This window comes from Peromyscus eremicus, chromosome X, assembly GCF_949786415.1.
Source record: "Peromyscus eremicus chromosome X, PerEre_H2_v1, whole genome shotgun sequence".
Classification (NCBI taxonomy): domain Eukaryota; kingdom Metazoa; phylum Chordata; class Mammalia; order Rodentia; family Cricetidae; genus Peromyscus; species Peromyscus eremicus.
This window is the reverse complement of record NC_081439.1, coordinates 101310530-101328583: the sequence shown is the minus strand read 5'-3', so window position 1 is coordinate 101328583 and position 18054 is coordinate 101310530. Positions and strand designations below refer to the sequence as shown.

General features: G+C 40.4%; 1 protein-coding gene across 1 annotated transcript in view; it reads left to right on the top strand.

The window, feature by feature from the left end:
- The window catches only part of Cul4b (cullin 4B), a 40971-nt gene that overhangs the window by 5460 nt on the left and 17457 nt on the right, over positions 1-18054 (top strand). The window contains exons 2-7 of the mRNA XM_059250277.1: positions 1838-2011; positions 2737-3276; positions 5248-5363; positions 15678-15781; positions 16400-16469; positions 17958-18031. Of these exons, the coding sequence (XP_059106260.1) occupies positions 1838-2011; positions 2737-3276; positions 5248-5363; positions 15678-15781; positions 16400-16469; positions 17958-18031 (1078 nt within the window). The remainder of the gene's footprint in view (positions 1-1837; positions 2012-2736; positions 3277-5247; positions 5364-15677; positions 15782-16399; positions 16470-17957; positions 18032-18054) is intronic.

The window sequence follows — 18054 nt, the reverse complement described above, 5'->3', positions numbered from 1 at the left end:
CAGCTGTTTTTCTTCTTTCGTGGCCCTGGGGCCTAAATTCCATTAGAGCTTTTCTGCTGACAACCACTAGCACAAAGGGGCAGACCAGTTTGTCTTTATTGAGATAGGGTCTCTTTAGTCCAGTCTGGGCTTGAACTCAAGGCAATCCTCCTGCCTCAGCCTCTCTAGTGCTGGGAATACAAATGTGAGCTCTCATACTCAGTTTAAGATGGCAACTTTCCTGGAGAATTTGCATGTTAAGGGCTTTTCCGGACACAAAGGAGTGTGGCCTTATTGTTAGAAAGGTGATTTATCTTCAGTGTTCTTACCATTCAAAGCTGCTTTTACTCTAACCACAAGCCTGTCAGTTCTCTACATATGAAAGCCTAGCTTGCTTAGCCTTGCTGTCTACCGTTTCCTAGATGGTAGACCAAATGTTTGGTGTACCAGACATTTTTTTTGCATAGGGTCTTGTTATGTAGCCTAGGCTACTCAAACTGGCAAGCCTTTTGCCTCTTCTTCCAAAATACTGAGATTACAAACAAGTAGAACCACACGGTGGTCCTGGGTACTTTTCAAGCTTCATTTTCCATATTTCAACCTGACATCCTACCTTCTAGTCTGATTGCAAATTATACTAGATAAACAAAAACCTTTCACAGCTGAGAAATATTTCTCTCTCTCCTCTTGCCAACTCCCATTTTGAGACCCAGCATAAATAAACATTGTTTATCTTGTCCTGACTATTCCACATTTATGCTTTTCCCCACAGTAACTTCTAGACCTCTAAAAAAAAAGAAAAAAGAAACAAAAACAGAAACCAATAATATTAGGGAAATTTGTTTTGAAGCTTTTTCAAAGGTAGGTTTCTGGGGTAGTATCTGGCATGTGAACTCTTTCCATACAAGCTGTTTATTGTTTTTGTAGTTACGATGCAGACATAATATGCTGGCAACTGTAGTTTTCTTTGGGTTTGTCTCTCCTGCTGAGAATACCTGAAGATTAACTTTTTTCTTAGTTTTCAGTCTGTGCAGCCCAGCCTGGCCTCAAACTAGCTCTACTCCAGCCTCGGCCTCCAGAGTGCTGGAATGACAGGTATTTCCAGTGCACTGGCTAAAAATGCCCCCTAGGTTAAGTAAAAAGTCCCAAGAGAGACTTTACAAGGTTTATTGTTGGTAATTTAACCAAATTTCGAGGGTTTTTTTCTTGCCAATAATCACATGTAAAACTTGGTCTCGTGGACCACACTGGGAAGGAAACAGATTTTTGCCAATACTGCGTCTAAACTGAGCGTTGGTAAATGGAGGAAGTAGGTCTTAGCTTTGTTTGGTCAACAAACTACCGGAGTTACTGACTGATAGGGTGAGAGATCGGGCGGACCCTGAAGTGGTGCTGGGTGGAACTGTTACGTGGCCTTAGAATGTACCCCTGCTCTCGCCAGCCATGTTAGAAAATGCTCATGGTAGAAAGGTAACAGGATTTACAGCTGTTATCATTGAGACAGTCAGAATGCGGGCCTGGGGGATGTCGTGTCAGGGGCAAAAATGTGTTGCTCCACCGAGTCAAAAACTTTCCTCCTAGCTAAGCTTTCTCCACTCTCTGGACATAGTGATACGCCTCTTTCTCCGTAGGTATGCTTAGGTTTTGCTCTTCTTTCGGGTTACTCCCGTGGCCTCGCAACTCCTCCTTCGCCCTGTTCCTCTTTCAAAGTTTCCCTTCCACTTACTTTTTCCTTCCCACCCTCTTCTTTTCCCAGCTAGCTTACCCCGCCCCTAGCACGCACCACCTCCTCTGCCTCACGGGAGCCTTCCCGCTTCTTCTCCCGCCCCCCCCAACCCGGTCTCCCCGCCCTCCTCAGGTTCAGAAACCTCCAATCAAGAGCGCCGAAGGCGTCGCCACGGCCCGCCCCGTCCTCCCTATCCACCTCTTTTACCCCCCGTGTTCCCTCCCCCACCCCCCCCACCTCAAGTCCGTCGGACCCGGGGTCTTCAGGATCTGGGAGCTATGAAAAGTGTCTGCCCAGGCACTTCCGGTAAGGACGCTGTGGCGCCAAGCTCCCCGCGGGACGGAGAAGGAAGGGGTGACTGGCGCTGAGGGGACCCGGTGAGGAGGGTGCTGGCAGGGAAGGGGTGCGGGAGCGGGAGCTCCCGCGAGCTGCCCGGAGCGAGCGTCCCCGGCGCTTCAGTCGCCCCGCGGTGAGCCGGCGCCCCCGCCTCCCGGGCCGCTCGGGTCCTCCTCTCCACCCCCCACTCCGCGAGGGTGACGCCGCCTCTCCGCGGGCGCCGCGTGACCGGAAGTGGCGCCATCTTTAGCCTCTTGTGCTATTGACAATAACAAGCCTCGGCTCGCTCCCCCTCCCCCCTCCAGTCCTGCGTCTCCCCTCCCTGAGAGAGGGAGAAAAGGAGGAGGAGCTGCAAGCTTCACTGGCTCCCTGAGTCTCTCCAGCAGAAAGTGGGGGAGAGAGGACGAAAAGCAGGGGAGGGGGGAACGGCACGGGCCGTTTACCTGTCTGCCTCCTTTGCTTCCCCCCCGCCAGGTTCTCACTGCGGGTGTCAGCCTATCTGCCTTCCCAAGCCCTCCCGTTCCCCCCCCCCCCGGTGTGCCCCCCCACTTTCCTTCTCGTCCTCTGTGTTTCTCCTCTCTTTCTTCCCTTCCCCCTCCAGCATTGCCACCTCTCCTACACGCACGCAGGCACATAAACGTAGGTTTTTGATGCTCCTCTGCCCGTTGACCCCGCTATTTTCATGTTTCCAACAGGTTTTTCTTCCCCCAATCCCTCTGCTGCTTCTGCTGCTGCTCAGGAGGTCAGATCTGCCACTGATGGTAATACCAGCACCACTCCGCCCACCTCTGCCAAGAAGAGAAAGTTAAACAGCAGCAGCAGTAGCAGCAGTAGCAGTAGTAACGAGAGAGAAGACTTTGATTCCACCTCTTCCTCTTCCACCCCTCCACAACCTAGAGATTCGGCGTCCCCTTCAACCTCGTCCTTTTGCCTCGGGGTTCCAGTGGCCACTTCCAGCCACGTACCGATACAGAAGAAGCTGCGCTTTGAAGACACCCTGGAGTTTGTAGGGTTTGATACGAAAATGGCTGAGGAATCTTCCTCCTCATCTTCCTCATCTTCGCCAACTGCTGCAACCTCACAGCAGCAGCAACTTAAAAATAAGAGTATATTAATTTCTTCTGTGGCTTCAGTGCACCATGCAAACGGCCTGGCTAAATCATCTACCACGGTCTCTAGCTTTGCTAACAGCAAGCCTGGTTCTGCTAAGAAGTTAGTGATCAAGAACTTTAAAGGTAACCAAGGCCAAAATCCATAATCACCTACTAAAAATTTAACACTTGAGCAGTCACGTGCGCTGTTTATGTTAATATATTAAACAGTATAGAGATCGCCTAACGATTTATGCATAATCAATGAGTGCAAGAGAGGTCCAATTTTTGGTGGAGGGTTCTTTTCCTGGGGGGTGTTTGTGTCCTTGCTCTGAAGCACTCTCTTTAGTGTTTCCGTGCAATGTTTTTGAGGTCTGTCTCAACTTATTAGATCTAAGCTGTTGTTCCTTAAAACATTGACGGTATGATTGATCCGGATTTTACAGGTGAGAAACTTGTCTTCTAAAGAGGTACATTTCAGGTGCATAGCGAGTCTTGGCACTACTGAGATTTTAATTTTTATAGGCCACATACTCCAGTCCCTAAAAATGTGGGTACTGAGGTTGATAGTTTTATGTTTAAATGAGATTTATAGTTAGGCTCTTAGTGTACTGTATTTGTGAAACTCTCTGTGGAAGGAGTATTTGGTGAAAAATTTTTTTGTTTTTTTTTCTACATTTCTTCCCAAATGTAAAGTCTGAAAATGAAAACTGCTGTGTATACACAGAAGTAGTGACTCTATCAGTAGTCTAAAGATAGAAACAGTTAACTACATTTTTTTCCTCACTAAAATGGGCATTTAAAGTACTGACCTGCAGCTATTAGAAAATTTGCGCATACTGTGTTTGAGATTACTGATTGGGAGTGTGATGTATGCACCAATGAAAATAGAAACTCAGCATATAAAATGTATCTGAGCTAAGTTCTTGTCTGTTGAATGTGTTTCTGTTTTTCTTATTTTTTCACCGTCCTTGGTTAGCAGGTAATAGATGCTAGGATGTTTATTAAAGGTGGGGAAGTAAATGAATGAACTTAGGACAGCTTGTACCAGAAAGTGGGGAGAACTGGTTACTCTGTGCTTGTGTTGGGAATGTGCTATTTGTCTCACAAGGGTCCTTATAGTTTTGTCTGTTTTTAACCCTTTCTTTTTTTATATGACCCTCTTTCCATCCCCAGGCTCTCAAGAGTTAACATTCTTTCTGATTTACTAGTAGAGCATTCTAAAGTGAATATGAACCGTATTTACAAATTCATTCATTACTTCACTTACAGATGAATGATTTATTTAATAGGGAAGGAGTTTTAAAGAAATGAGCTGTGATCTTAATTGCATTTGCAAATTGATTTCAGAAACTTTATTTTTCTTTCTCCTGAAGGCATTAAGGCATTTGGAATCTTTAATTTGTTTCACTTAAGTGCTGGTGAATGGAGTTTAAAGTCTAGATTAAGATTTCTTTCCAGTCTGAAAATGCTGCGTAGATTCTGGAGTCATTTGGATGTTAGTTTGTTTTTAAATTTTCATTCTGTTCCTTTAAAACTAAGAAATGTTCTTCGTTTCTGTGATTGCTACATACATTAGGGAGTCACAGACCTGGATTGGAATCCCAGCTTTGCCATTGACTAGCTATGGTGACCTTGGGCAAGCTTACCAAATAAGTTCCAGGTTCAGTTTCTTCAGTTGTAAAATAGAGGTGTTAATAGTCACTGTGGGTATTTTATTGTGGGGATGATTTCTAAGAAGTTTCTAAGATACTTTTCACATAGTACATACTCGATGTTTTAAATCTTCTCTACAAGATTCATGTCAACTTCGGTTTACACATGCTAAAAACAAGATCAGGACTGCTATTTTTATCTATCATTCTTGAATTTTTATTTTTGAAGCAATACAATCAATAGGAGAAAAAACCTTTACCTTCAATTTTCATAGGTGAGTCAAAATGACTTAATAGTATTTTGGCATCTTAAATTTTGTTTATACTGAACTTTTAAATACCATGTTAACTTTATTAAGGTATAATAAAGATCCTAAAATAGCAATGCTGTTCTATTTTATGGTTCTTTAGTTACTGTATCCTGAAGATTTTTCTAATGATTTTTTTGCATATTATTTAGATAAGCCTAAATTACCAGAAAACTATACAGATGAGACATGGCAGAAGCTAAAAGAAGCAGTGGAAGCTATTCAGAATAGTACTTCAATTAAGTACAATTTAGAAGAACTCTACCAGGTATGTATTAGTGTGGAAAACCAGATTTGACTAACAGAAGTCAAGATGGGATGCATTTGTATTTTCTTCTTTAAAGATTTGTGTGTGTGTTTGTATGTGTGTGTATGTGTGTGTATGTGTGTGTATGCGCATGAGTGTGTGAGTATGCGCATGAGCGTGCATGTGGGAGACCAGAGGCTTAGGATGCCTCTAGAGCTGGAATTATAATGGTTGTGAGCTGCCTGACATGGGTGGTAGGAATCGAACTTGAGTCATGGAAGAGTGCTCTTAACTGCTGATCCATTTCTCCAGTCCCTTGTGTTTGAACTTTCTGAAATTTGTTCCTTAGTAGACTTTTTTGTTCCCTACTAGTTTATTGCTGCCTTCTATTTTATGATCACAGCATAAGTCTTACTTAAACTTGGAATACATAATTGAACAGTTCTGATAAGGACGCAGTTATATTTTGATATAATAAAGATATGAGCTAGAGTAGAATGCTATAGCATGGATCCTAGAACGTTTTTTTCCCCCGGTGGGATGTCATTTCTATTGTGCCATTCTTGCTTAGTTCTATTACCCACCTATAGGAAAGGCCTCAAGACATGCAGCTCTTCACGTTCTCACAATCCTTTGTTCTGCCTTATTCTTTTTTAAAAAATTGCATTTGTTCTGTGTGTATATGTGTGTAGGCAAGCCATGTGTGGAGGTCAGAGGACAACTTACAAGAGTCAGTTCTTTCCTTTCACCCTGTGGGTCCCAGGGATTGAATGCAAGTCATTAGGCTTGATGCTAAGTGCCTTTTACCTGCTGAGCCATCTTGACACTCTGCCTGTGTGTGTATGAGAGAGATTAGTGTGGGTGTTAGTTCATATCACACAAACCACATAGAAATCAGAGGACATCTTCCTCCATGTGTGTCCTAGGTATCAGACTCAGGTTGTCAGGTTTGGTGGCAAGCACCTTTACCTGAAGAACTATCCATCTCCTTGGCCCTGCCTGATTTGTTTTATCTTTTTTTAATTTTTTCCTCGAGACAGGGTTTCTCTGTGTAGCTTTGCGCCTTTCCTGGATCTTGCTCTGTAGAACAGGCTGGCCTGGAACTCTTCCTGCCTCTGCCTCCCGAGTGCTGGGATTAAAGGTGTGTGCTACCACTGCCTGGGGCTCGCTCTTTCTTTTCTTTCTTTCTTTCTTTCTTTCTTTCTTTCTTTCTTTCTTTCTTTTTTTTTTTTAATTTTTATTTTGCAATACAATTCAGTTCTACATATCAGCCACAGATTCCCTTGTTCTCCCGCTCCCGCCTCCCTCACCTTCCTCCCAGCCTACCCCCCATTCCCATCTCCTTCAGGGCAAAGCCTTCCCCACAGACTGAGATCAACCTGGTAGATTCAGTCCAGGCAGGTCCAGTCCCCTCCTCCCAGGCCGAGCCAAGCGACCCTGCATAGGCCCCAGGTTTCAAACAGCCGACTCATGCAATGAGCACAGGACCAGGTCCCACTGCCCGGATGCCTCCCAAACAGATCAGGCCAATCAACTGTCTCACCCACTCAGAGGGCCTGATCCAGTTGGTGACCCCTCAGCCATTGGTTCATATTTCATGTGTTTCCGTTCGTTTGGCTATTTGTCCCTGTGCTTTATCCAACCTTGGTCTCAACAATTCTTGCTCATATAAACCCTCCTCATTCTCGATAATTGGACTCCCAGAGATCCACCCGGGGCCTAGCCATGGATCTCTGCATCCAGATCCCTCAGTAGTTGGATGAGGTTTCTAGCTCGACAATTAGGGTGTTTGGCCATCCCATCACCAGTGTAGGTCAGTTCGGGCTGTCTCTCGACCATTGCCAGCAGTCTGTTGTGGGGGTATCTTTGTGGATTTCTGTGGGCCTCTCTAGCACTTTGCTTCTTCCTATTCTCATGTGGTCTTCATTTATCATGGTCTCCTAGGAATGAGATCTACATGAACAGCCTGGACATGAGTGGGGGTAGTGAAGGCCGAGGGTCGAGGGAAAGAGAGCTTGGGGGAGCGGGAGATCCCAGCTGGATCTTTCTTTCTTTTTTAAGATTTATTATATACACGGTGTTCTGCCTGCATGTATGACTGCAGGCCAGAAGAGGGCACCAGATCTCATTATAGATGGTTGGGAGCCACCATGTGGTTGCTGGAAATTGAATTCAGGACCTCTGGAAGAGCAGTCAGCTCTTAACCTCTGAGCCATCTCTCCAGCCCCTCATTCATTCATTCATTCTTTCTTTTTTTAAAAATTTTATTTATTTTTTTTTTTTATTTTTCGTGACAGGGTTTCTCTGTGTAGCTTTGCTCCTGGATCTCGCTCTGTAGACCAGGCTGGCCTCGAACTCACAAAGATCCGCCTGCCTCTGCCTCCGGAGTGCTGGGATTAAAGGCGTGCGCCACCACCGCCCGGCTCATTCTTTCTTAATAGTAGCATTTTGTACTTTTTTCTTGAGCTTGTTTCATCTCCCTGTCTACTCCAGAAATGAGCAGCAGCTATAATCGCTCAATACCTTAACCTGAGGTTCATGTTTGTTTTTCCTGATTTGCCAAGAGAGTTTTCCTCACTGCAGTTTTGACACAACTAATTGAGGAAGCTGTTTTTCCTTACAGCATCAGCCATTTGGCATTTAAAAATACTTCTGATTACATAGACTATTTTAGAGTGTTTGTGTTTAGTAAACCTTGTAAGAAATTATGTTGGTTCAATATGTCAGCATTTGTAGTTTTTGTATTTTAGTTGTAGAGTGGGTATATTGATGACTAAACTCTGGGTTAGGAGTTAGAGGACACATTTGGGACTTCATTTTGACTACTTCTGCCTTTCTAATCTTGGGCAAAACAGTAAACACCCTCAGCTTTTGTTTCCTCCTCTATAAAACAGGCAAACTACTATCTGCCTTGTCTTCCTTTCTGGGTTGCTAATAATCAAATAAGATGTTTGTAAAACAAAACAAAACAACACCTTAATGAAGCACTACGATACATAAATTGAGCTGATGTTAGTAGTAATCACATTTTTTTCCAAATCACAGTATACCTTTTTTTTTTTTACTATAATAAGTTAAATTGAGATCACTGGTTTCTGTTGCTATGAAAATGAAATGAGTCAGTACATGCACAACACAGAACAGTAATCAGCAGGTAGTGATGCTGTAGAAATGTCAGCTGGTGGGAATCTTAAGCTGTTACTAAAGGATAAGTCTACCTCATTTGGTTCTTTTGGCACATTATAGATAGACATGCCTCCTGAATTATAAAATAACAAAAGTAGAATTAAGAGTCTATGAGGTCTACCTACTGTGTATGATAAACCTGCAAAGCAGATCCACTTTCTAATAGTTCATTTAAAGCATTACAGAAACTCTTAAATATATAAAGTATTCTTATCCCCACTTTATCAACAAGGAGACTGAGTCTCAGAATTTAAGTAACCCACCAGGTGGTGGTGATGGTGGCGAGGGCCCACACCTTTAAGGCAGGCGGATCTTTGTGAGTTTGAGGCCAGCCTGGTCTACAGATTGAGTTCCAGGACAGCCATTGTGTTACACAAAGAAACCCTGTCTAGAAAAAGTTTAAAAAGGGGGGGGGGTTTAAATAACCCACCCAAAGTTACTTACTGGCTGAACAGGGGAAGTCGAACTAAGATGTTTAATTCTTTTTTTTTGTTTGTTTTGGTTTTTATTTTTGAGACAGGGTTTCTCTGTGATGTTTTGGTGCCTGTCCTGGATCTCGCTCTGTAGACCAGGCTGGCCTCGGAACTCACAGAGATCCGCCTGGCTCTGCCTCCAGAATGCTAAGGTTAAAGGCGTGCGGCACCACCGCCCAGCAAGATGATCTTTCGTTACTGTGCTGTTTCACTAATAACACCACAGCACCTTATATACTGTACAGCAGTGTTCAAAGCAGTTTTAGCAAAAAAAAAAAAAAAGAAAACCCACACTATTGGAACAGCTGCTCTGTGTTTCCATTTGTGTATGTATTCTTTATTTGGGTATGCTGGTGCACAGCCAGTGTAATTTATAACATATTGATTGTAGCTGTTAAAGAGCCCTATTCACCTTAAATATTTTCTCTTAAGTTTTTGATTTGTCAGTATCTCTCTTGATACGTTGATTTTTGTTAATTTCTTGCATGTTTAAAGAATATACATAAGTTTTATTGTGTTTACTTTTGCTTTCTTGTGTTTAGTTTTACTTGCTGTTGTATTTCTTTGTCCTAAAGTCACAAGTGCCTGGTTATATTAGGACATGCCTGTAATCTCAGTACTTGAGAGCCTAAGACAGGAGGATTTTGAGTTCAAGGAAGACTGGTTTATATAGGAAGACCTTGTCTCAAAACAAAATTTTTAAGTTTTTGTTTTGTAAATGTTCCTTTGAGATTATTTTGAGATAGTTTAATTTTAGAAAAGAACATATTGTTCTCATTGCATTTCAATAAGCACATACTGTCTTTATATTTTTACTTATTTTTTTCTATATTTATTTATTTATTTAGTTTTGGTTTCTCAAGAGGGTTTCTCTGTAGCTTTGGAGCCTGTCCTGGAACCTTTGTAGACCAGGCTGGTCTCAAACTCACAGATCCGCCTGTCTCTGCCTCCCAAGTGCTGGGATTAAAGGCGTGCACCACCACCGCCCGGCTTATTTTTTTTTTTAAGAAAGGGTCCCTAGAACTCAACTCACTAATGTAGAGTTAGCTGATTGGGATTAAGGTGTGCACCACCACACCCAGCTTTTTACTTTTTTAATTTTTGAGACAGGACCTCACTATGGAAAAACACCTAGCTGTCCTGGCACTCATTATGTAGACCAGGCTGGCCTCACTGAAATCCACCTGCCTCTGCCTCCCAAATACTAGGATTAACATGTGCCTGGCCTATGGTCTTTTAAAATGATACTTTAAATGATAATTGCTCCTGAATTTTAAAATTACCTTTCTTAACAATCTTGAAATCCATTGTGAGTGAAGCTGTGCTTCATACTTTGAGTGGGATTTTTGTTTGCTTGTTTTATCTTGGTTGATTATAAATAGGACTATGTTTAAATGCACTAATTTGGGTTGATTAGTCTGTCTTTGAATAAAGATTGGTGGTTGTTTGAGACAGAATTCCACTCTTAGTTTAGGGTCTTACTGTTTGACTAGGCTGGCTTAGTCTATATTTCATCTCTGATGAAGGTTATTTTATCTGACAATAATGAGAATTCTAGTGAACTTTTTGTGAAATATATCTTAAATAATGTTCCTTTCTGTTCTGTAGATGGATGACCACAAGACTGGAGGCAAATTATGCATCTCTCTCAGTATAGATTTTCATCAGTTGTAAAATGTGGTTATTTAAGCAGTCGATGGTTATAGGAGAAAAGTTAAAATTCCTTACAGTTTTGATAACTAGCTATTGGTTTCTCAAGGTTTAACTGCTGTCACCTGTTCACGTTTATTTTGTTGTGTTTTAAGGTTTATTTTAATTTAATATATGTGGGTATTTTGCCTGCATGTTTGTCTGTGTACCATATGTCTACAGTGTCCTTGGAGGCCAGAAGCAGGCATTAGTTCCCCTTGCAACTGGAGTTACAGATAGTTGTGAGCTGCCTTGTGAGTGCTAAGAATGGAATCTGGAGTCTCTGCAAGAGCAACAAGTGCTCTTAACCACTGAGCCATCTCTCCAGCCCTGTTTGGATTTTTTTGAGATAGGGACTCCCTCTAACCCAGATTGACATAGAACACTGTAGCCCACTATGATCTTGAACTCATGACTGTCTTCTTGCTTCAGTGTATGATTATCGTCATGAGCACCACACCTGACTTACAAGATTATAACTCTGTTACATATTTCTCTGAGGGCTTTTTTGTTTGTTTTTTTTCCAAGGCAGGGTTTCCCTGTGTAGCCTTGGATGTCCTGGAGCTCACTCTGTAGACTAGGTTGGCCTCAACTTGCAGAGATCTTCCCGCCTCTCTTGCTGGGATCTGTGTGTCACCACTGCCTAGCTTATTTCTCTTTCTTTTTTTTTTTTTTTTTTTTAAAATTTATTTATTTATTATGTATACAGTGTTCTGTCTGCATGTACGCCTGAAGGCCAGAAGAGGGCGCCAGATCTCATTACAGATGGTTGTGAGCCACCATGTGGGTGCTGGGAATTGAACTCAGGACCTCTGGTAGAGCAGCCAATTAATGATCTTAACCGCTGAGCCATCTCTCCAGCCCCTATTTCTCTTTCTTTTAATGAATCATTTTTAAAATGTTCAGTCACAAAGTGAAGGTCCTTGATAATCTTTGATCTCATTGAAGCACCGTTTGCTACATGATGTTGTGTGACAAAACTTTTCCCAGAAAGCCACAGTACATAAGGTCTACTCACCCCAGATAGGGAACCCATGATAGAACAAAGTATGGATACCACCAAAGTCCTGCTTGGTGAACCAATGAGTTTTAGTGAGTTTACTTATAGAAGTATGGGTGAGAGGTTACTTACAGGAGCAGAAATGTCTCAAAGACCGCTGCATCACCAAAGCCCACCCCAGCATGGGTGAAAGACTGCTCACAAAGCTGGGAGCCTGAATGAAGCACACTTCACAGCCTTCAAGCAGCTCAGCTGGTTGGACAGTGTCCTTACCAGATACCTTCGTTGGTCTAAACCCCTTCCAGGCAGCTCAGAGTTTTCTTTGCAGCCCAGCTTCCTCCTGTCTTAGACTCAGCTTTTATTACACACTTTGTCAGGGAGGGGCCTAATAAATCAGTGAGTTTCAGGGACTTCCTAAAGCTATTTTGAGTTGTTTACCTTCCTGCTTAAGGAGCTTCCTGCAGCACGAAATGGGGGAACTTACACAACAATACGAAAAGGATAAAACAAACAATTTAAATTTTATTTTTATGGTTGATTTCCTTCCCGCAAATTCTTAGTACTTTCTTCTATGTGTAATATATTGTCTTACCCCTTTTTTACCAGATGTAAAAGATAATTTGCATTTTATTGCTATATGTTACTGAATTTCTGCAATATATTTTCTTTTTTTAAGGCAAGATCTTACTCTGTATAGCCCAGGCTGTACTCAGTCGAGATTTTTTTTGCCTCAGGCTCTTGAGTGCTGGGCTTATAAGCATATTATCATACGTGGTTTCTATTCTTTTCTAAAAATTTTCTGAGACAGGGTCACACTATATAGCCTTAGGTGGCCTGGGACTTACTGTATAGATCAGGTTGTCCTTGAGCTCCTAGAGTTCCACCTGCCTCTGCCTCTCTCATGCTTGTTCCCCTTACTCCATGTCTTCACCAGCATGAGCTGTCACTTGTTTTATTGAATTTAGCCATATGGTGTGTGTCACCACAACCAGGTGTCCTTTTAAAAAAAAAACCTTTTATTTATTTTACTTACTTAATTTTTAATTTGTTTGTGTCTCTGTGTGTGATGGGTGAGGAGCAGGTACATGTCACAGAATGCTTGTAGAGGTTAGAGGACAACTTTGTCAGTTCATCAGTGGAAGTCATGGCCTCAGGCTTGGCAAGTGCCTTTTACTTCCTGAGCCACGTCACCAGCCAGTTGTTTTTTCTCTCTTTAAATATAAAAGTTTGAAAAATAGTACCTAACCTAATAGACAAGAGTTCAGTACCTTGGTGGAAATTCTTTTATCTTTCTTACTATCTTTGTTATGAAACACTTACATTTCATTTTCTGTATGTATATTTTCAAGCAAGTGGTTGGAGTGGGTTGTTTTATGCTTTTAATGTGATATATGGGTTTTGGAGGATAGGGACTGGGATTTGGAGGAATAAGGGTTAAAAGCTTACTAAATGTATTTTATGCCTGACTACCTTCAAAGGCTTTAAGACCCTGTGTTTACACCCCCATCTGTTAGGTTGCTAGGTTGTGTGTGAACCTGGAACCTCACAAAAGCTAAGCAAACAGTCTACCACTGAGCTGTACTAGCCCTAGCCTACTTGGAAGTTCCGCTACCACCTTTCAGCTAATTACAGATGAGACTGTATGGAAAGCTCAGCTTCATTTTTCTGTTTCTCATTATACTCAGTAGCACTCTATCCATTTCTCTCTGGGTCGCAGGGATTCTGCCCTGGAGACTTTTCCTAACTTCCCTCTCCTAAAGGCCGTGATAGGGAGTCTTATCTCTGATTATTCCTGTAATAGCACTTAGCTCACACTGTAGTTTTCTGATCATGTTTTTCATTCTAATAGAAGTCCCTTCTAATATGCAGGATGTATTGTTATAATCTCTCTCTTTCTCCTACACACACACACACACACACACACACACACACACTTTGAGACTCAAAGTATTAAATAACATGTCTGTGTGATCACTCTGTCATTAAGCAAAGTCAAGGAGACAGGTTATACACATAAAAAGAAAGTATATTGATTTAGTGTCAAGTCAGTGTAGTGTGATGGGTGGACGCATTAGGCAAATCTGTGGCAGTGAAAGGACTTACCTTATTTGGAAGAAGCAGTATCCAGTTGAATAGTAACAGAAAATGTGGTATCTTGTGTGAGAAGATAAATAGATGTGTCAAGAACTGTTTTATGAGATAAAGGAGAACACAGAAGGAAGTGGAATAAATAGGATTTATTGAAGTATCAGAAGTAGGAAAAGTAGAAAAGATGAAGTATATATTGTCATATTGACAACCTAAGCAGAAAATGAGAAATGCTTGAGAAAATGAGTCAGTCATTCAAAAAGGACATAGATACAGTAAAAAGAAGTACTATAAAGGAAGAAGGAGGACACCCATACCATCTAGGACCAGTGTGATTAGAGGGGCACATGAAATTAACAAGTACCCCTTAGACATTTGTGACCTTACCCTAGGTTTACATGGAATGTAACTTAGTCTTTTTCAGGGGAGACTCAACTTTCTTGTTTCTCCGTAGCTGTAAAATCTGATGGGTCTACCCCCTCCTCTTGAGGCTTAATGATTTTCCTCCAGTGAAATAAGTAGGTTCCTTTTTAAGCTTTCTTTGTGGTTTTTTGGAGACAGGATTTCTCTGTGTAGCTCTAACTGTCCTGGAATTCTCTTTGTAGACCAGGCTGGCCTCGAACTCAAGAGATATGCCTGCCTCTGCTTCCCAAGGACTGGAATTTAAAGATGTTGCACCAACACTGCCTGACAGTTTTGGGTTTTTTGTTTTGCTTTTGTTTTTTGTTTTGTTTTGTTTTTGATTACTGGACTTAAATTTTAGCAATGTGACTTCTAGCTACATATTTACACAATTCTACTCAGACCAACAGAACCTGGATCACCCCCCATATCCTTTTAATGGGATTTTTGTCTTCTGTTATAGTGAGAAAGGAATGTTGGTGTTACACTTGACCCATTACCAATTGTGGATTAACATCAGAGTTACTACCATACCTGCTGTTTTAAACTTTAAAGGGTTTTGATACACATAATAAGAAACACACAGAATCTGAACTTGTCCTCTTAAGATTTGAGGATAAATTCAAGTACTCTAATGAAGGGAAAATGTATTCTTTTTGTTGTCGTTCGGAGTATGGACTCTTGGGCCTCAAACTGGGTAGGCAGGTGTTTTACTATTAAGCCAAATTTGGAGCCCATATATTCAAACTATTTGTAAATTGAGACACTGAAGAAAATTTCATGGTGTTTTTATCATACTAATTTTAATCCTGCTAGAAATAATTTCCACTTTATTATATTCAGGAAAATCCAAGGAACTATAAGTTTTAATTGAATTATAGTAGTCATTTCTGGCACATCTCGTACATAAACAACAGGTGAAATTACTTTTAAACTTTAATTTATATTCTACTTACGAAAATTATTATCATTTGTAATAAGAGAGCTTTCATATGTAGTAGTTCTGAATTGGATATCCTCACAGGGTAGAATTTGACTTGATTCCCTTTATCCTTAACTTTTAGTATAGCCATTATAAACATACAAATGTGGACTTTTTTGTATAGTACATTGGTATTGAAAAAATTTTTCACCCACATTGGTATATTTTCTTGTTTTACTTTATATCTATTTTGGAAGGGGTGTGTGTGTGTGTGTGTGTGTGTGTGTGTGTGTGTGTGTGTGAGAGAGAGAGAGAGAGAGAGAGAGAGAGAGAGAGAGAGAGAGAGAGAGAGAGAGACACACACACACTAAGGTTTTTCAGGCTGGCTTCAAACGTCTGTTTCTCCTGCCTCGGCCTCTTAGGTTAATGCCGTGCTTTTGTTTTTTTAAATGGACAAATAACTCATTTTCAATGAGCTGATATATCATATAACAAAATAATGACTTCATGTGATTATTGAGACCCCTTCCCCTACTCTATCCTGTCCTAACGAATTTATGTGTTTTATCTTGCAGGCTGTAGAAAACCTTTGTTCTTACAAAATTTCTGCAAATTTGTATAAGCAGCTGAGACAGATCTGTGAAGATCACATTAAAGCACAGATTCATCAATTCAGAGAATATCCTTTTCAAAACAATATCTTCATTTTTGTTTTTTCTTGCTTGGCTCTTTTGGAAGTTGAATGCCTATGTTTGGTAGATTATTTTTGTTCTGTTATTTCTAAAGGAAAAAAACAAAGTTTTGAAATTTTTCAGTGTGTTTTTGTTTTTTTGAGACAGGGTTTCTCTGTGTACTTTTGGTGCCAGTCCTGGATCTCACTCCGTAGACCAGGCTGGCCTCGAACTCACAGAGATCTGCCTGGCTCTGCCTCCCAAGTGCTGGGATTAAAGGCGTGCACCACCACCGCCCGCCCAATTTTTCAGTTTTAATTAGGGTCAAAATCTACATGTGTGGTGTTAAGTAAAAATTTCTTGTTGTTAACCTTCTGTTCTGGTGGATTTCCATTTGAGGATAATCTTGAACAGAAAACACCATGTTCAGTTGTGTTGAAGACTAGATTTAAAGGCAGGTTAAGGGGGAATCTAATTTGTTTCTGTAGTTTAAGAAATAGAATTATGTCCTGTAATGTCTATTTAATTTCATTTATTATATGAGTATTCTGTATTTAACACAAATAATAAGACAAAAGATATTACTTGTATGAAACACTTTAAAATATCCTTAACATCTGTCTCAGGGATTCTTTGGATAGTGTTCTTTTTCTAAAAAAGATTGATAAATGCTGGCAAAATCATTGTAGGCAAATGGTAAGTTAGAAATAGCACTACATACTTCATTTCAAACAAGTTCAATCGCTAGAATGTTTTGACAGCTTTTTTGGGGAATTACTGTGTAGCAGAGTAGTAAAGCACTAGCTTAGCCTGAGTGATACCTTGGGTATATCCTGAGCACTATACAGTAATAGCAACAAAACTTTATAGCCAGATGTGGCAGCACACAATTGGAGTTCCAGCACTTGGGAGGCTGAGACAGAAGCATTATACACTGTAGGCCAGCCTGGGCTAGATATCAAGACCTTGTCACAGAAGATATAGGTGAATAAAATAAAAGCTTTGTTATATATATATATATATATATATATATATATATATATATATATATGAAAATGATACAATGAAATATATAATATGAAATAATATAATTGATATACATATATGAAAGTGGTATAATGAAACTCATTGCTTTGTGTAATACATAATAAAAGTAATACACAATAATTAAAAACAAGTTTTGTAATAGGGAAACTCTCTATAATTGTTCTTTTTCTAAATTGGAAACTAATTTTGGTTGGATTTTTACTTTAAAACTGCAAATTATAAGTAAACCAGCATTTCAGAATGAGTTCCATTCTAGAGTCTTTGTTATAGTTGATGGCAGTTTTTGTGTTGAGATTGAGTCTTACTCTCTATCTAGACTAGCTTGAGCTTACTTACTATACAGCTCATGCCAATCTCAGATTCATAGCAATCCCGTTGCCTCAGCCTCCTGAGAGTTGGGGATTACATGCATCAGCCATCATACTTGACTTCCTTTCTTTTTCTTTTTTTTTCTGAATTATTGACCCCAAATTATTTCTCATTAAAGTTGCATCTTCCTCCATTAGTCTTATTGGTAATATCCCCATATATTATTTGGTTACTTATGAAAGCTGGTATTTTAGTTTATTTAGATGATACATTTCTTTATTCTCCCTAGTCTGGTATTAGTTTATTCTAATGCAAATAGAAACCTTTAAATCCACTTCCCATCCCCTAAATGCCATGAGTGCAGTTTAAGACAGCTTTACCCCCTAGCACTGCTACTAAGGAAGAAGTAAGTGTACCTAGCATTCCTTTTTTTTTCTGAGATAGGATCTCACTGTGAAGCACAGGCTGATCTAGAACTTACTATGTAGCCCATGCTGGCCTGAAACTCAAGATCGTCCTGCCTTAGCCTCTTGAGTGCTGGATTTGCAGGCATGCACCCCATGACTGCCTCCTGTTTCCCTTTTCAGTTACTTCATAAGTAGCAAAGACATCAGAGGACCATCTTAAATTTCTGTTTTCTAGAAACCACAAGAAGGATTAATACAATAGTTTAAAGATAAATATATGGGACATATTCTCAGCTAGATGTATTTATTTGCATGTTGGATCCTAGTAGTTTATTTAGTATAAAATCTTTCAAATTCTCATTAAGAGCTAATATTACAGTTTCAAAATTACAAAAATTGCTTGATTTTTTTTTTTTGACAGATAATGATCAGGAGCATTTTTTTGTTTCTGGATAGAACTTATGTTCTTCAGAATTCAATGCTACCCTCCATTTGGTAAGGATGCCAGAAAAGTATTA